The sequence below is a fragment of the Oryctolagus cuniculus genome, chromosome 13 (assembly GCF_964237555.1).
Source record: "Oryctolagus cuniculus chromosome 13, mOryCun1.1, whole genome shotgun sequence".
In the NCBI taxonomy this organism is placed as follows: domain Eukaryota; kingdom Metazoa; phylum Chordata; class Mammalia; order Lagomorpha; family Leporidae; genus Oryctolagus; species Oryctolagus cuniculus.
In genome coordinates this window covers 66814485-66834142 of record NC_091444.1, presented here as the reverse complement: position 1 = coordinate 66834142, position 19658 = coordinate 66814485, and the positions used below count along the sequence as shown (strand labels likewise).

At 42.8% G+C, this 19658-nt stretch overlaps 1 protein-coding gene across 3 annotated transcripts in view; it reads left to right on the top strand.

Annotated features, from left to right (window-relative positions):
• AHCTF1 (AT-hook containing transcription factor 1) overlaps positions 1 to 19658 on the top strand; it is a 78066-nt gene continuing 58408 nt past the window's right edge. The window contains exons 1-3 of one of the 3 annotated variants that reach the window (XM_008268157.4): positions 1 to 384; positions 9505 to 9632; positions 11820 to 12073. In XM_008268157.4, the coding sequence (XP_008266379.3) occupies positions 9512 to 9632; positions 11820 to 12073 (375 nt within the window). In that variant the 5' untranslated portion in view covers positions 1 to 384; positions 9505 to 9511. Of the gene's footprint in view, positions 385 to 574; positions 851 to 8527; positions 8547 to 9504; positions 9633 to 11819; positions 12074 to 19658 lie in introns of those variants that run through there. The other 2 variants (XM_017347697.3, XM_070055630.1) reach the window with 2 other exon arrangements.

The following is a 19658-nucleotide window of genomic DNA, read 5'->3' as shown; positions in this document are numbered from 1 at the left end:
TTTTCCGGGCGTGCGGGACTCGGTCTGTCTGCCCAGGGTAACGCTCAGAGCCGTGCCGGCGCTGTCCGAGCGGAGCAGGCAGAGTCGCGGAGGGCAGGACCCAGCACCGCGGCGAGAGCAGCGCCCGCGTTGTAACCGCGGGGGCGGTCTGCAGGCTTGCAGCCGGCGAAGGCGCATCTCGGGCGCGTGGGTCCGACGAGGCCGGGGAGATCGCAGGCGGAGGCTCGCGAGCGTCAGCTTCCGCGGGGCGGAGGTGTGCGCTCAGCCCGTGGCGGCCGTGTCTCCCGGGAGATGCTGTGACGGACCGCGCGGGGGGAGCTCGCGCCGCGCCTTGCGCCCCACTGGACTCCGCGGCCGCGGCGGCTCGTCACCCGCCCGTCTCAGGTAGGGGGCAGGGCGGAGGGCGGCTCGGCGCGGCCCGAGCCCGGAGCCGCAGCCCGGCTCCTCCCGCCGCGGCGCGCGGGCGCGCGCGGGGCCTAGGCCGGACGGGTGGCCGCCCGGGCCTCGGGGGCGGCGGCCCGGCTCGCGGATCGGGCCCGAGGGGGCGGACGCGAGCGGCGGCCGTTGGAGCACGCTCCAGGCTCCGCGAGGGAGTTATATAACCTCCTCCGTGACGGAGCGGCGCAACGGCAGAACGGCGGCTACACATGGCGGCGGAGGGGCGCTGCGGCGTTCTCCTCCCGCGCCCGGGCCCGGGCCCGCCTCGGGCCGGCGTGGACCGCGGCTCCTCGCTGGTGGTGTTCTCCGGTGCGGCTGGAAGCCGGGCAGACGCTGCCCGGGCGAGTGTTGCCGACGCGCTCGGTCGGCCTCTGGTGGAAGTGTGCTCCGCATGCGCCTGGGCCTGGCCCGGGTGAGTCTGCGGCCGCGGGGTTTGACTCGGGGTTCTCGGGGCTGGCGGGCTGGCTGTCCTCCCGGAGGTTTGAGATAGCACACGTCTTCCCAGATGGGCAGTTGCCGGAGGTGGGCTGTGTTTGAGGGATAGGTGGATGTCGTTCATATTCCAGGTGTTTGGTTCAATGAGTTGTGGGTGTTTGTTTTTTTTTTTTTTACTATTTTTTTAAAAATAAGAAATCTTGAAATAACCTGGGTTATTTAAAACAAAACATGGGTTTTTCTTTGTTTAGTTTTTTTGAGACTGGATTTTAGTCTATTCCCAGAATATCCTGCAGAGCCTTTTTATCACTGATGGATAGGGCATGGGAGGAGAGAAGTTAGGTTTACTGATTTCCGAGGGTGTAACCGGGAATGAGAAGCCCAGCTCAAGTTAATGCTTGGGAGATTCTCTGTGCGAAGTGTTACAAAGAGTTAGGTTGTTTTGCAAACTAGTGTCGTTGAAAAGAAAAAATTTTAAGGTTGTTAGATGGCAGTTTGGGACACAAAAAAGATGAAGCAAGAAATAAAACTTTTGATCCTGTGAATAATTTCAAGGATTCCTCATCCCTGTCCTCCCCCCCTCTCCTCCCCAAAGGGGAGCTCAGAGCGTCTGCACAGTGTTAGCCAGCCTCATGTGTTCACGATTTTGTGCTTCAACTTGCAGAATCGTCACCGATTCTGGGCCCTTGCTCTGGAAAAGACGTTGGCACTTTGATGTTTCTTGGCTGCTGCAGCCCGGAGCTGTCTTTTCTCTACACCCTTTGATTTCTTTCATCCCACATCTTTCCTAAGCTCTCCACAGAATGTTGTAGCGTTTATTTATTGTGCCTGATATTCCGATGGTTGATTATGTATCTCGTCTAGAATAAACTCCTTGGGGTCAGGAAGTAGGTCATCTTTTTGCCCTTGTATTCCCTTTCCAATACAATGTTTTAAGAGTGGTTGATTAATACATGTTTGAATTAAATTTGAAAACAAACTGCTGCTTTGCTAGAAATTTCCTCTGGTAGTTTACATTTAAATAGCAGTTCATGCTTTCATTAGTCATAAAATGTAAGATTGCATATAGAATGTTTTGGAGAAATGTTTGTTCAGTATGTTGCGATATGAGTATTGAACATCTAGAGTTTGTTTTCTGTGGTGAAAATCGGGGACTTTGGGAGATTTCTGGGGGCAGAGTTTTGGGTAGCTGTTAAGATGCTGATTAGGATGCCTGTTAAGAGCAGTAAACTATGATGCATCTTCATCCCCTATGGAAGTTCCTGGTTCCATAGCCGCCTCCCGCCTCCCCTGGGAGGCAGTGGCAGTGGCTCAGCTAGTTGGGTTTTTGCCAGTTATGTGGGAGGCTTGGGTTGAGTCCTCCCGCATTCTGCCTTGTCTCTTGTGGGCGTTGCAACCCTTTCATCCCCACTCCTTCACCGAGCAGCAGTTAGGGGCATTTAGTGAGTGAAATCATTCAGTTGATGGGGGAATCTTCTCCCTTCTCATCTCTCTGCCTCTCAAATAGATTTAAAAAAAGAAAAGAAAAAAATTGCATTGAACAAATAAAATTGATTTATGGTATTCTTTTTAAATATCCTGGTAATTTTATGAATTTTATTTTGCTTCTTAGTATCAAACAATATATACTTAAATAAGGGCCAGTATTTAGTTTTTAAAAATAAATTATTGTTCCTTTTTTTAATTCCAAAAGCAGAGAGATGGACAGATCTTCCATCTACTAGTTTACTCCTTAAATACCCCCACCAACAGCTAGAGCTGGGCCAGGCAAAAGCCAGGAGCTAGGGACTCCCTCCAGGTCCCTCACATGGTTGGCAGGAACCCAGGTACTTTGAGCCATTATCTGCTTCCTCCCAGGAGGTGCATCAGCAGGAGCTGGTTAGGAATCTAAGGTGGAAGTTGAACCAGGCACTTCCATGTAGGATGTGGAGTCCTAAGTCACATCTTTACTATATTGTACAAGATGCCTTCTCCAGTAATGTCCTGCTATCCTAATTTACCATGTTTAGGACCTATTAGTTGCACTTGTGACCTTGTAGAATGTCCAGGAATATGATATGAGATTTTTGCCTTTTAGAAATTTTCGATATAATGGAGAAGACAGGGAAACAGTAATGAGCTTTTAAAATTCGTTTAGTATGGATAACTTAAAAGTGAAAAGGAGTAGGGCCGGCGCCGCGGCTCAGTAGGCTAATCCTCCGCCTTGCGGTGCCGACACACCGGCTTCTAGTCCCGGTCGGGGCGCCGGATTCTGTCCCGGTTGCCCCTCTTCCAGGCCAGCTCTCTGCCGTGGTCAGGGAGTGCAGTGGAGGATGGCCCAAGTCCTTGGGCCCTGCACCCCATGGGAGACCAGGATAAGCACCTGGCTCCTGCCTTTGGATCAGTGGGATACGCCGGCCGTAGCGTGCCGGCCGCGGTGGCCATTGGAGGGTGAACCAATGGCAAAAAGGAAGACCTATCTCTCTGTCTCTCTCTCACTGTCCACTCTGCCTGTCAAAAGAAAAAAATAAATAAATAAATGAAAAGGAGTGAGCACAGAGATAAGATCACACTCACAGAAGTTACTCCTTGAATGATGACTGATAATTTGGCAGATGGAGGTGGAGGATGAACTGCATGAATAAAAAAACTGGACGCGCTATGCCATGGCAGGCAGCTAGAGGAGGGGATTTGGGGTGACAAGACTGACAGGTCTGTCAGATTGCAGAGGGCCTTGATGACCTTTGTGTGAGATATTTTTTATATGTAACATGGAGTTATTGAAGGTTTTTTTTAGGAGAGTGACATGCTCAATCTATGCTTTGTCAAGACTAACAGTATTTTCATTCACAGTCAGCAGAAAGTTGCTGCTTTGCCTTGGAAGGAGTTGAAACCTTATCAATTAGTTTTGGAGGTTACTGGTGCTGGCATATCAATCCTACAGTTTTGCACAATACTGAATGCAGATGCTTTATGTGTGATTGTGTTTTGATATGTCTTTGTATGAGATATTCTTTCTAATAATACAGTTTTTAGAAATTCTCTTCTGTGTGCTTACATTTGGAAAGTCTTAAAACCAATTTATGGGATGAGCATTTGTTGCAGCAGTTCAATCATGTCTTGGGACATAGGCATCTCATATTGGAGTGCCTGGTTTGAGTCCTGGCTACTCTACTTCTGATTTAGCTTCCTGCTAATGCACACTCCAGGAGACAGCAAATAATGGCTCAGGTACTTGGGTCCTTTCTGCTTACTTGGGGAACCCAAATTCAGTTCTGTGCTCCTGATTTTGGGCTGGCCCAGCCCTGCTACTGCAGGCATTTAGGGAATGAATCAGTAGATGAAAGGTCTTGCTCCATCTCTATTATATCTTTCTCACTACTCCCCTCTCTCACTTTGCCTTTGCATTTAAGATTTTTTTTTTATTTGAAAGACAGAGGGAGAGAGAGAGAGAGAGAGAGAGAGAGAGAAAGAAAGAGAGATCTATGCACTGGCTCACTTCCCAAATGTCTGCAACAGCAAGAGCTGGGCTGGTCCGAAGTCAGGAGCCAGGAGCTTCCTCCAGCTCTCCCACATGGGTGCAGGGGCCCTAGGGCGTGGGGCCATCCTCTGCTGCTTTCCCAGGCACATTAGCAAGGAGCTGGATTGGAAGTGGAGCAGCCTGGACTCCGATATCCATATGGTATGTCGGCACTGCAGGCAATGGCTTTATCTCCTATGCTCTCTGCCTTTACATTTGAAAAAACACTTGAAAAAAAAAAGCCCAATTTTCCCCTATGGATTTCAAAGGTTAACTTCCACATTTGTAAAGCTTTTTCTTTTCATTCACTGTACTTGTTTAAAACTCTTTGTGACTGTAAGTCGATTCAGAGATAAGTACTCCCCTTTTCTAGAAGCTTAGATGCAAAAAGGGAGACAGAATATGGAGATACAAGATGACATGTACTAGTAAGTGGTAGAACCTGGATTCAGAACCATTTTCATGTAATTTAAAAGTTTGTATCTGGGGCCAGCATTGTGGGGTAGCAGGTAAAGCTACAGCCTGCCACACTAGCATCTCATATAGATGTTGGTTAGTGTTCCAGCTGCTCTTCTGATCCCCCTCCTTGCTATTGGCTTGGGAAAGCAGTGGAAGATGACCCAAGTGCTTGGGCCTCTGCACCCATGGGGGAGACATGGAAGAAGCTCTTGGCTCCTGGCCCCCACCTGGCCCAGCCCTGGTGAACCAGCGGATAGAAATTTCTCTTTCTAACTCTGACTTTCAAATAAACAAATCTTAAAAAAAAAAAAAAAAAAAAAAAAAAAAAAAAAAAAAAAATTCCCACTACGCTGGATACAACCTGTGATTATTGTGCAGTTTGGTATTTCTCAGACACTAACAGGCTGTATGCTTGGATTATGGAAGTTTGAGGATACTTTTTGAATTCCAGTGGAGCTACAAGAGCAGATTCCTTTGGCTAAACAGAAGCCAAGTGTTATTAAGTTACAGGACCCATAAATGAATTAAAATTGTCTTGCTAATCCTAAGAAATAAGTTAATAAAAACAGGAGAGGAAGATAGGGAACACTTTTGAGGGGACTAATGCACCAAGGGTAGTGGTTCAGTCTTTTGTGCAGCTGGCTTGTTAAGATGTAGTAAGCATTTTGTATTTGTTGAATGAGTTTAGAAACAGAATGACAGACATTATCCATTGAGTGTGGTTGGTTAAAAGAAAGGGATCACCAAGAAAGTGAAGCAACGTTAAGAATTCAAAGTTCTGTAGTCTTTATTTCTAAGGTTCTGAGGATAACACTGACTGAACATTGCTACAGTGTTATATTTGGGGGATATATCTGGGCTGTAGTCCAGGTATATAGGGAGGCTTTGAACCTTTTAATCTTTGAAACCATAAAGATTGTTTTAGCTAATGGTCCATACAGATCTGGGTCCCATTTATGATGCCTTAATGCAATAAATTATTTTATGTTAATGCATGGTACCAAAAGAACATGATGATAAACCCTCCCACAGGTTAATTCTAATGTTTCAAAAATTACTCTAATTCTTTTAATTTTAGATTAACTGTGGGTTTATATAAGCTGTTTTTTAATTTTTCCTCCCTACTTTGTAAGTTTTCTTTTTTGTGACTTAAAAGTTCTCATATCTTGGGATTTGGCAAATAAGTCAAATTGTCATTTCTAAGATTATTGTTCTCCTTTGAGGATTCTCTCCTTTCCCGACTCCCCTGAAAATTTTTTTGTCCGTATGTCAGTTTTCACCTCTAATATCAGTATTTTGGGGGAAGGGGTATTGTATTGGAACAGTTTTCTCCACAAAAAGTAATGATATGCAATACTCAGAATGATGGTACTAATGTTAGAAAAATGAGGTCAGGTACTGGAAACCACAAGACAGGTAGAGAGTCAGTTTTGAAGTGTGATTAATGCCTAATACATAAGAAGTTGCTTTACCGCTGATAGTTTCCTTCCGCATCACCCTTGGGGGGGGGGTGCTGTTTGAGCATCTGTAATTACATATATCTGTATGATATTGGGGAAGAGATTTTTTTTTTCTCCAGAAAGGTTAGCTAAATTGTTTCAGGACATTTTTTTTTTTTTTTAAGATTTTTTTCTTTATTTGAAAGGTAGAGTTGCAGACAGTGAGAGGGAGAGACAGAGAACCATTCTTCCGTTGGTTCATTCCCCAAATGGCTTATTGAGCAGTCTACACACATCCTTGGATTTGCGGTATCCAAACGTGATCTTAATGAATTTTTGTGACTGTAGATTATTTTATCTATTTTATTGATCTAATTGTCCATTACTAGTCTGTATCCTTAGTATAACAATTATAATTGAGTTTACTCACTGACAAAGCAAAATTCTCATTTTTGTTGTTTTTAGTATTTGTTCTTAAGAATACTTTTGATAAGAACATTCTTGTGTATATCTTTTCCTGTATATATTTACAATATGGATAGGTAGCAAAGGTTAAAATCTACCAGTGTATCTTTGGTTTTTTGTTTTTTTTTAAGATTTATTTATTTACTTTAGAGAGAGAGCTTTCATCTGTTGGTTCTCTCCCCAGATAGCCACCACAACCAGCACTGGGCCAGGCTAAAGCCAAGAGCCAGGAGCTTCATCCAAGTCTCTCATGTGGGTGCAGAGGCCCAAGGACTTGGGCCATCTTCTGCTGCTTTCCCAGGCCGTAGCAGAGAGCTGGATCAGAAGTGAAGCAGCCAGGACTCGAACCGGCGCCCATGTGGGATGCCGGTACTATAGGCAGCAGCTTTACCCGCCAGGCCACAGTGCCAGCCCCCATATTTATTCTTTAGAATAATTTCAGTGATGTATGTTATTTTTGCCTAGAATTTTGAAGGTATTCCAGAAATCTAGCTTCTTACTGTTGAAAGTCATTTCTTTTTGTTTTTGGGTAGGACTCACTGGACTTCCTGATTTCAAGGAGTTGGTGTGTGTCTGCAAATCTAGGAAATTTCTGAGTGTAGCCTCTTTCCTAATAATATATTTGGGGATAATTCTGATTAAGCATAGTTAGCTCTTCCTCTATTGAATATGGCTTTAAACTACTCTGTCTCTGCTGCGTTCTGAATAAAGTTTTTTAAAAGGCTGTCTTTTTCAGATGTACTGTTTTATTCATCCTTTGAATTTATTTTGGTTAAGTGCTGAATATATACCAAATATTTATTTGGGGACTGAGTGGGTGCAGAAGAATCTTTGTAAGGTTTAAAGAATCATGATATGATGAACACCTTTGTACTTAAGTATCCCTTACTTGCAAAGCTTGGAACCAGAATTGCAGATTTTACATTTTGTTCAGGTATTGGAATATTTGTATATATATGATGAGATATCTTGGCCATGGGCCCAAGTCTCAAGTATGAAATTCACTTATGTTTCTTACAAATCTTGTATTCATAGCCTAAAGGTATTTGTAGTGTGTCTGGCTTTTGATTGCCGCTGGGCATGTGAAGTCAGGTGTGGATTGTTCCACTCATGGCACATGTCAGTGCTCAAAAAGTTATATTTTGGGAGCATTTTGGATTTTTGGATTAGAGATGCTCAACCTATACTTCAGAATTTTAAAGAAAGAACATTACCATTACCCTGGGGTCTTGTGTATTGCTCCCCATACCTTCCTCTCAAAGGTAATCACATTACTATTATAGATTTTGTGCTTTGTTTTTCATTTTGCCACAGTAGCATCTCTAGGCAACATTTTATTTAGTTTTGCACCATATAAATTTGTAGTTATTAATTCATATTGTTGCCTGAAGCATAATTGATTCATTGCTTCATTGAGTTTCATATTTTATTTATTATATTTTAACTTTAGAAGTTCCATTATTTTTTAAATTTATGTGACCATTTTTCTTTGTAACTTGGCTTCTCTTTGTTAAGCTGAATCTTTGTACTCTGTAAATATATTAAATTTTCTTTTCTCTTTGATAATTTCAATGCTGAAGTCTCAGTAGTCTGATTCTGCTGGCTGTTGTTCTGATATCCTTGTATGCTTTGTTATTTTGACTATGAGCTCATGTTTTTTGGAATTTCATCTGAGAATTCTTTCAGATTCTAGAGGATATTTGGTTGTCTCTGTGAATTGCTTAGAGCAGTAATAGCCTCAGAAAATACTGTTTCCCTTGAAGATTTTCAGATGACATAGTTTGAGTTCTGGCCACTAATTTATGTGAAAGGTATTTTTCTGAGTAGAAATCTAGAGCTATGGTCAAGGTAGACCGCTTTATTACTCCCCTTTCCTACACAATGAATGTTTCTCTGATTCACCTTTAGACTGGTGTGATCCGTAGTCCTATGATATTCAGTGGGAGTGAAGGAAGGCTCTTCTTAGCTCCCATTAGCTACGTTTTAACCCTGAGCTTTATCTTCTGCCTCTTTATACCTCAGAGTACCCCAGAACACCATGAGGGTCACTAGGATTAAATTTGATGGCTAACTTTTAAGGCCAAAGTCAATTTACCTGTCTCCTGGAATTCCCAACTTACCTTCACTTTTGGATTTGTCATCTGAATCATTCAAAAAGATGCTTAATATGTATGTGTGTATGTATATATACACACCAGCACTTTTGGTTGTTTATAGTGGAAGGAATCATTCAGGGAATCTAAGTTTTCCCATATATTGGAGATGAAAGAGAAATTTGTATATTTTCTGTACCCAGGAAAGGGCATATACTAAACTCAGTTTCTGAGGTGTCTGTGCTAATGGATATTTTTCACGGAGTGTCTTTTTTTTTTTTTTTTTTTTTTTTTTACTGAGAAGGCAATTTTTATAAAGCAGGTCAATTTTTCCCTTGTTTTTGATGTTCTTTGAAAGTAGGTTAGGCATAAAGGTGAATTGAATTGAACCAATTGTCAAAGATCTAGGGAATAATGTATATCCTAAGGAGATCTGGCTTAATGAACTTTTACTTTCCTAAACTATTTGAGAAATATTTTCTTAGATTGAAAATGCATTTTCTTAGGAGAGATCTCTGGCTCAAACTGACATACTAGATATTTGTTGATAACCAGATTTCAGTGTTAATTTACTTACTTTTGTTGGGTGACTTTGTTTTTTCTGGCTGGAGATAACCAGTTATACTATACAATAGTATGTATTTGTCATAATGTTATCTTTTAAAAATATTTACAGTGGAAGTATGCGAGACCTAACGGCTCAGGTGACTAGTGGTCTCCTGGAGTTTCCGGAAGTGACTATTCAAGCTCTTGCAGAAAACGAAATAACATTAGAATCTGTGCTTCGTGGAAAGTTTGCTGCAGGTAAAATAATGTTGCTGACAGTTTACTAGTTTGATTAACTTGTTAGGTAAATAATAATCAGTATATATTGTAGTTTCTTTGATATGAAAGAACAAAAGCAGAATGTGAATGGAGTGACCTTATGTAAGTACATAACATCTACAACTGCAATGTAACAGCTACATTTCTAGGTACTTTATCAATAAATCTGCACTTAAGGGTTATAGTTGATTTTCCTTTAATAAAAATCCCATGTATTTGCATACACATTTTTTTTTTTACAAATATCTTAGTATTCCATATCTGTATTTGGGAAGTACAGTAATATGCAGCTGTTTTTTCTTTGATACAGTTGTTTTTTCTTTGTAATCAGTAAGTTTTATTGATGATGAGCTTGGGTTAGATGTAAATGGTCTTAGGAATTACTAAAAAAAAGTTACAAAAACTTAAGTATTTTCTGATTTCAAAAATCTAATATATTACTATGTAATTATTTAAAATAATTAAATACCTTTTATTAACATTCAGTACTTGGACATTTTTGTGGGGTACAGTGCAGTATTTCAGTACATATATATATGTATATGTGTGTGTGTGTGTGTGTGTGTATACATACATACAGGGGAAACCATTTACATCAGTTAGCATTTCCATTTCCTTTATTTGGAGCCCACCGGATCCTAGCTTCCAGTTCTTTATACAGTATATAATACATTATTGTGAACTATCGTCATCCCAATGTGCTGTGCAACACTAGAACTTTTATCTGTATCTGACTGTGTTTTGGTACCAGTATATTGTTTAAACTGTAATACAGCAGAGAACCATAAGTTCTCTGTATGGCAGTTATGTACAGATTTTATTCTAACAAGAGATTAGAGAAAACTTCTGAAAAGGAATGTCACAGCTTTCCTTTGAATAGGTAAGCAGCAAAGCAGTCATTTAGCTATTTAATAGTCTATTCTCTTGCATATTAGAAGTACTAACAGTACTTACTATATGCCAGGCACTGTAACTACTTTTCATTGAAGTGTAAGTATAAAACTTTTCTAAATAGCCACTGTTCTGTGTTGTTGATAACAAAATAGTAACTTGATCCGTATCACATGGCATAGCAGGAAGCTGGCATTCTGGGTCTCCACTGTACCTTGCTACTTTATTGAGTTACATTATATAGCCTCCCTAAACTGTAAACTAATATTTCCTACTGCCTATTTGTATACATGACAGGCATCTCAAATTTGATAGTGGAAGTTAGTAGTTGCTCAAGTGAGACCTCAAGAGTTTGTTTTGATGGTTCTGTTTTACCCACCTCCATATACCTAATTGATCAGCAAGCAGATTCTGTTCTGTGTGATGAATCTGCGCTCGATCCACTTTTTTCTATCTAGTCACCAACAAGTTTATCTTCTGGTCTGTGCATTCCCCCCTCCCCCATCCATTCTTTAGTCAGCAGCTGAAGTAACGTTTTAAAACATAAATCAGATTGTCACTGACCTGCTTTTAAGCCATCCAGCAGCTTTACATTATGTGCAGAATAAAATTCAGATTTGACTAGTAGGTCAAGAAGGGGTTCTTACATTTTTGTTTTCTCAGGTTGTGAGCTATTCAAGAATAGAATCAGCTGTTAGGTTTTATAACTACCATAGCCCCTGATTTAAAGTTGGAAGTATAATGTTTAAAAATATGAGTTTTGAAGTTAGACTTTGGGATCTGCCACTGTCTCTGGTACTTTTTTTTTTAATTCAAAGAATATGTATTTAGTCCCATAAAAATGACTTTTGTACAAAACTCACTGTAGCATTAGAAAAAGCACACACATACAGAGATTGCAACAAGAAGCACCCACACAGAGCCATTGTCTCTGTTACTATATAATTGTTTGATGTTTGGTGAGCTAAACTGTTATTAGCCTAAATTGTCTTATCTCTGTGCTGAGTTGTAAAAAGGATTGGATGAGATAATGTATTTAAGCACATAGCATGATCCTTTTACTAGATTATTATTGCAATGGTAGTTGCTCTATTATTAATTTGAAGACATCACTTAGGTAAATGCTTAAATTTCAATTTTGGGATAGTACTTGAAATTTTATGTATGAACTGTATAAATGATATGTTTAAAAAAGAGCTATTTGCTGTTTTAATTTTTTGTTTACATGCAATATTAAAATAAGCCGTGTTTTTGCTTTTTTTTTTTCCCTTCTAGTGAAAAATGGACTTGCTTGCTTGACTTGTGGTCCACAACTAGAGGTAGTAAACTCTTCAACAGGAGAACGCTTATCTGCATATAGATTCAGTGGAGTAAATGAACATCCTCCTGTAGTCTTAGCAGTGAAAGAATTCACCTGGCAAAAGAGAACTGGATTGTTAATAGGCTTGGAAGAAGAAGAGGGAAGTGTCCTCTGTCTTTATGACCTCGGTATATCAAGAGTAGTTAAAGCAGTTGTTCTTCCTGGAAGGGTAGGTACTGTTTAAGATATCTGGACATTCTGTTTTCAAAACTGAACACCTACTGGTAACAGGAATATGTTTACTTTGTGAAAATTCATTGTACTGTACATTTATAACTAGTGAATTTTTATGTAGATTTGTTATTCATCAATAAAGTTTTTAAAAAGAGGTTAAAGATTGTATTTAGGAACTTAACATTTAAAATATGACTTTTATTCTTGAGTAGAACATCCCAAAGTAAAGAGAGCTATGAATGAAATCTAATGTTCTAATATTCTTCTGTGTGAAAAGCATCTTCTGAGTTTTGTTCTTATTTCCATTTGTGTTCCATGGGAACACTCAAGATTATAAAAGTGTATTCCTTACTATGGACTTATCATCTATTAATTTTAAAATATATATGTGTGTGTTTTCATATGCCAGACACCTTATCCAATAGTAATTATAGAATTACTTTGAATACTAGACCCCTGTCGCTCCCCCTCTTCGTGGAGGAGCAACACAGGAACCTGCGCTGTTCTTTCGTCTGCTCGGCCCTCCCCGGGTTTGCTGCTGGTTCTTCCCGGGTTGGCTACTATCCCTTCCACCTCCGTGGAAGGGCAGTTCCCCCTGGCCGCATTCCCCACTTCCGCAGGGGAGCGGCACACCGCCGGCCGGGTCTCTCGGGGGCTGCACGGGTGTTCCTTCAGCTAGATGTTCCCCATAGATGTTCCTCGTGCATGCCGTCTCTCTCCTCCTTTATAGTCCTCCCCCGCCAATCCCAACTCGGCTGCCCACACGCCGAGTACGCTGCTCTCCAATCAGGAGCAAGTCCTACAGTTTATTAGTTGAACTGGAGGCAGCTGTGCGGAAGCTGTTTACTTCTCTCCCAGCGCCATATTGTGGGAGAGCAGATGCATAGAATAAGTCTTAATTCGAGTAACTTAGTCTAGTCCGGATTGCTCCCCACAGATCCCCCTTTCTTTTTATTTTTTGGCGTTGATACGCGCCTGTCTTCGGTGTCCCGTGGCACACACTCTGCTCTACTTGCTAGAGTTGCCACAGGCTCTTACAAGTCCTATCCATCAGGCAAACCGAATCCGGGTCCTCTCTTCGCCATGTTGTGAGGAGGTTTTTAGGCGCTGATGCGTGCCTGTGTTCGGTGCCCTGCAGCGCATGCTCTGGTCGAGCCTGCAGGGGCTTACAAAACCTATCAGGCAAACCGAATCCAAGCCTTCTCATTGCCTTATTGTGGGGGAGACTTATTAGTGTTGGTTCGTGCCTATCTTCGGTGACCTGCAGCTCATACTCTGGTCGAGCTGCTTGCTGGCGCTTACCGCCTTAAATCAGGCAGACTGAATCCAAGCCTCCTAATTGTTACATTGTGGGGAAGCCTTACTGATGTTAATTCGTGCCTGTCTTCGGTGACCTGCGGCGCATAAGCTGCTAGCCGCCCAGGTGCTCATCGCCTCACTAATCGGGCAGACCGAATCCAAGCCTTCTAATTGCCATGTTGAGGGGAGGCCTTTCTATTTCTCTATTTCTCTATCTCCGGGCATTCCTATTTCTCCCATTTTACTTCTATCTCCCAGCATTCTTATTTTTCTCATCTTACTTCTAAACTTCTGTTTCTCTTATCCCTGCGGCTTTCCGGCGCCTCGCCCCGCCGGCGGGTTCCCGGCTCTGCGCCGCTTCAGCCCGCGCGCCTCTCTCATCTGCGCAGCTTCCCGGCTTTGCGCGGCTCTGGCTTCGCGCGCTCCGCGGTCTCCACGCTTAACCCTTTCGCGTCTGAACCACGGCCTACGCCAGTCCCGTTCCCTATCTATTCACGCCCCGTGCTCTCTCTGCACGCAGCGGCTTCCGCGAGTAACACAGCGTAGCTTACGTGTCCGCCATTAGCATTCAATCTAAGTTCCCCGGGCTAGCCTGGCGAATTCAACCCAGCGTACGTCTCCGCCCCACGGTTTGGCTTCCCGTCCTTTGCTCCCCGGGCTAATCAGACGGATCCCAACCTGGCTCACGTTTCAGCTTCTGGTTTCAACTTTTTGCCCCCATTCCCGGGCTAACTTGAGAACCCCAAAGTGGCTTTCGTGTCCGCCTTGGCCTGCCCCCCACGGCTTCAATTTCCCTAACATTTTTCTCTACCCGGTATGTTTCCCTAAGATTTCCTCCAAGGATATTCCTCCCTCATTTCTCCTGGCCTCTCCCCACAGTCCGCGTCCGAGTCTGTTTGTTCTAGCTTTCACTTTCGCTTTCGACCTTAGAGATTTCTCCCAGCCTCCCCCCGTAGTCCGTATGCGAGTCTATGCCTAGGCTTTCAATAGCTTCTTCCGGCACCCTTTTCGTCCGGCTTTTCCCTAGGCTGTTTGCTGGTCTCTCTCTCCGGTATTTTCCCAGTTCTTCCCGTTTCTTCCCTCCTAAGTTTCATATCCGTCCTAAGTTTCCTATCCGAGTCACGGCACCACTATGTCGCTCCCCCTCTTCGTGGAGGAGCAACACAGGAACCTGCGCTGTTCTTTCGTCTGCTCGGCCCTCCCCGGGTTTGCTGCTGGTTCTTCCCGGGTTGGCTACTATCCCTTCCACCTCCGTGGAAGGGCAGTTCCCCCTGGCCGCATTCCCCACTTCCGCAGGGGAGCGGCACACCGCCGGCCGGGTCTCTCGGGGGCTGCACGGGTGTTCCTTCAGCTAGATGTTCCCCATAGATGTTCCTCGTGCATGCCGTCTCTCTCCTCCTTTATAGTCCTCCCCCGCCAATCCCAACTCGGCTGCCCACACGCCGAGTACGCTGCTCTCCAATCAGGAGCAAGTCCTACAGTTTATTAGTTGAACTGGAGGCAGCTGTGCGGAAGCTGTTTACTTCTCTCCCAGCGCCATATTGTGGGAGAGCAGATGCATAGAATAAGTCTTAATTCGAGTAACTTAGTCTAGTCCGGATTGCTCCCCACAGACCCCCTCATCAGGTATGTTGCTGCTTTTCCATACATAATGAAAATAAAATATATATTTACACATAAATACACATACATTTAAAGTCATAGAAGATTAGACTTCTTTGTATATGATATCATTTTAAAAAGCATGCATTGGAGCCAGTGATGTGGCACCCTGGGTTAAGCCACTGTCTGCAACAGCGACATTCCTTATGTGCACTGGTACAAGTCCCTTCTGCTCAATTTCTGATCCAGCTCGCTTTTAGTATGCTTGGGAAAGCAGTGGAAGATGGCCCCTGCTACCCATGTGGGGGACCCAGATGGAGTTCCAGGCTCCTGGTTTTGTCCTGGCCCAGCCCTGGGTATTGAAACTATTTGGAAAGAGAACTAGTAGATGGAAGATTGATTTCTCTCTCTCTCCTTCTCTCTCTCCTCCCTGTTGTTCCCTCTGTCTCTGTAACTCTGGCTTTGAAATAAATAAAATCTTTATTAAAACATGCATAAGCGGCCGGCACTGTGGCTCACTAGGCTAATCCTCCGCCTAGCGGCACCGGCACACCGGGTTCTAGTCCCGGTCGGGGTGCCGGATTCTGTCCCGGTTGCCCCTCTTCCAGGCCAGCTCTCTGCTGTGGACAGGGAGTGCAGTGGAGGATGGCCCAAGTCCTTGGGCCCTGCACCCCATGGGAGACCAGGAGAAGCACCTGGCTCCTGCCTTCAGATCAACGTGGTGCGCTGGCCACAGCGCACTGCCCACGGCGGCCATTGGAGGGTGAACCAACGGCAAAAAGGAAGACCTTTCTGTCTCTCTCTCTCTCTCTCTCACTGTCCACTCTGCCTGTCAAAGAAAAAGAAAAAAAAACATGGATAAGCATACACACAAATTATACAAGGGAACTTGAAAAATTTGTAGCAAAAATTTTTATAAGTGATGATACTAGCCATTTAGTCTGTCCCTAAAGAGCTGAGGGGAGGCTGATCTGGGGCCTAGCAATAAAGACTCCCACATCCCATGTCAGGGTATATTGGTTTGATGGCTGGTTCTCATTGCAGCTTCTGGTAATGTAGGCCCATGAGCCCATGATGGCTCAAATAATAGGCTTCCTGTCACCCTTGTGGGAAACCTGAATCAGTTCCCAGCTCCCAGTCCATTTGCAGATATATATGAAGTAAACTAGAGAATGGGAGTGCTCTCTCTTGGTCTGGCTTTCATCTGTCAAATAAATGAGTGAATAAAGAACTAAGGATCCTGAGTTATTAGTATTATTAACTGAAGAAAAAAACGGATGCCCTTTCAAAAAATTTTAAGAGTTTGAAACAGAAAGAAGGCAGGAGCCAAATCAGGATTGTATAGTGGGTGCCTAATGATTTCCCATCAAAACTCAGAAAATTCCATTTGCTTGATGAGAGAAATGAGCAGCAGCATTGTCGTGGATGTAAAGGACTCTGGTGAAGTTTTTCTCTAGTGATTTTTTTTTTTAATTTGAAAAAATTTTGTTTTTATGTGTTTTTCCTTTGGTGATTTTTTTTTTAATTATTTGACAGAGTTAGACAGTGAGAGAGGGAGAAGAGAGGTCTTCCATTGGTTCACCCCCCAAATGGCCGTTATGGCTGGAGCTGCTCCTATCCGAAGCCAGGAGCCAGGTGCTTCCTCCTGGTCTCCCTTGCGGGTGCAGGGCCCAAGGGCCTGGGCCATCCTCCACTGCCTTCCCAGGCCACAGCAGAGAGCTGAACTGGAAGAGGAGCAACCGGGACTAGAACCCGGCATAGCAGGCGGAGGATTAACCAAGTGAGCCACGGCACTGGCCCCTTGGTGATTTTCTACTGAAGCTTTGGCCCGCTTTCTCAGAGCACTTTCAGACTAAGCAAGTGTTAACATTCATTGGCTCTCAAGAAAGCCAACAAGCAAAATGCCTTGAGCATCCCAAAAAACTTTGGCAGGAGCTTTGCTCTTGACCATTCTGCTTTTGCTTTAGTTGGATCACTCCCACCTCTTGGTAACCATTACTTGGATTGTGTTTTGTTTTCTGGATCATACTGGTAAACTCACGCTTCATCTCTTATTACAATTTCTTCAAAGAAATGCTTTAGGTTCTTGATGCGACTTGTTTAAAATTTCCATTGCAAACTTTTCTTTTGTCTACAATTTACCTTGAGCAGAAAGTTTGCTGCACTGTAATTTTATAGCTAGAATTGTGTAAGTTGAGTCAGTTGAAGTGTCTGTGGTGTTAGCTGTTGTTTCTGCTGCTGATCCTCTTCAGTTAGGGCATGAACACGATTAATATTTTCCTTACAAGTTCCTGTGGATGGTTTGTTGCTTCCAGGTCTCATCTTCAGTATTTTCTTGTCACTTCTTAAAATGATTGACCCATTTGTAAACTGCCAATTATTAGAGGGCATTTTTCTAGTGCTTTTTTGTATGTTGTTAATGATTTCACCATTCTTCCCCCATGCTTTATCATAAATTTGATGTTTCTTAATGCTTCATTTTTATCAGAATTCATGCTACTCTGTAAGGGGCTATCTTCAAACTGATATCCTTAGTGCTGTTAGATCCTGTTCAGACATAACAATTTAGTATTAGTTTACTTTGGTGGGAAAAAATTCTGAAGTGCATGTATAGTTTTTTCATAATACATATTTTCCTTGAACTTTTTAAAGTCACTTGGTGTATACATATAATATATATAGTCATAGAAGAATAGAATTTTTCAAATTAAAAGGAAATTTAATGACAAAATTACAATTGAAGAAAATCAGGCCCAGTGAGATATTGTGGGGCTCTGCAGTAGTTTATAACCTGGTAGTTTGTTGTTGTTCTTTTTAAATTTATTTGTTTGAAAGAGTAAACACAGAGAGAGAGAAAGAGAGCCTTCATCTGCTGGTTCACTCCCCAGATGGCTGCAAACATGCTGAAGCCAGGAGCTTCTCCTGTGTCTTCCATGTGGGTGGCAGGGTCCCAAACACTTGGGCCATCCTCCACTGCCTTTCCCAGGCCAATAGCAGGAAACTGGATCAGAAGTAGAGCAGTCCTGACTAGAACCAGCACCCATAATGGGATGCCAGTGTTGCAGGCAGCAGCTTAACTCGCCACACTGCAACGTCAGGCCCAACCCAGTTTCTTTTATGTACTTCCACATACTGATGGACAGACTACAGTAGAAAAAAGAATTTAGAGGTGTAATTAATTTAGCAATTTATTGAGTGCTTATTGTAAAATAAAGCTGTGTACTAGATTCTGGGGATAAATAGATTAATTGAACTTGGTCCATATTTTCAAAAAGTTAAATTGGAAAAGGCAAACAAATAAAATGGTTTAAATATTTTAATGAGTACTTTGATAGATTTACTCACTGGGGACACAAAGAATACTTGGATAATTTCTCAAAAGGGTTGGGTATCTTGGGCAGAGACCAACATGGAGTGTTTGGGAAACTAGACTTAATTTAGTAATAATGGCGAGAGTTGAAGGAAAGGAGAAAATAGGCGCCAGAAATGGTGAGAATTCAGATTATGAATTGCCTTGCTTATAATTGGGTGCTTCCTCCTAAAGTCTAGAGTGAAGTAATTTTAAATTTTAAGGAGAACTCTTGGATATGAAAAAGCTCCTTGGATTGGGTCAGGAAGAGTGATAGGAAAATTAGATACAAAGAGACCTGTATAGTTCAAGTAAATAATGATGAGGAACTAAAGCAAAGAAATGAGAGTAGAAATGGAGAAGGTGGAAGAGATTGAAGACATTTTCAGAAGGTAACATGGAGAGGACTCTGATCATCTGGATGAAAGTATTTGAGCAGAGCTTTTAGCTTAGTGGTTAAGAGGTCCGTGTGCCACAGTCAGGTGCCTCTCTCCAGCTTCCTGTTGATGTGGATGGCTTTAGTAGTTGTGTGTCTGCTCCCATGCAGGAGACCTGGATTGGGTTCGTGGTGAATGGGAGATCGCTCTCTCTGTCTCTCCCCTCAAATTTTAAAAATTGACTCATGGTATGGGATACAGCTCCATAAGGTAGCTACAAATACCTTTCTTTAAATAGTTCAAATCTTTGTTAAACATCAGTGATTTAGGTACTGCCAGAGCTTTGTATGAATTCCAGTTGCCTAGGACACTTTTTTTTTTTTAAAGATTTATTTATTTATTTGAAAGGCAGAGTTACAGAGAGGCAGAGGCAGAGAGAGAGTCTTTCATCTGCTGGTTCACTCCGCAAATGGCCGCAGCGGCTGGAGCTGAGCCAGTTTGAAGCCAGGAGCCAGGAGCTTCTTCCGGGTTTCCCATGCGAGTGCAGGAGCCCAAGGATTTGCTTTCCTAGGCCATAGCAGACAGCTGGATTGGAAGCGGAGCAGCCAGGGCTTGAACTGGCACCTGTAAGAGATGCCAGCACTGCCGGTGGTGGCTTCACCCAACACGCCACAGTGCCAGACTTGACTAGAACACTTTCATAGAGAAGACTGGTTCTCTTTAGTCTGGTAAGACATAAAGAGAACTTAAACATTTTATTTGTATTTTTTTTTTTACAGTATATTTTTAATGGAATGATTTCGTGTTCATTTTTAAGGGAGAAGAGGCTATATAATCCTAAAGTGCTGGTTTAAGCCTTAAAATGAGAACATTAGAATTTTACACTTAGTGATTTTATGACCTGAGTAACTGCTTACTCTTTTAAGCCTGGGGTTATCTCATCTTTTAACAGA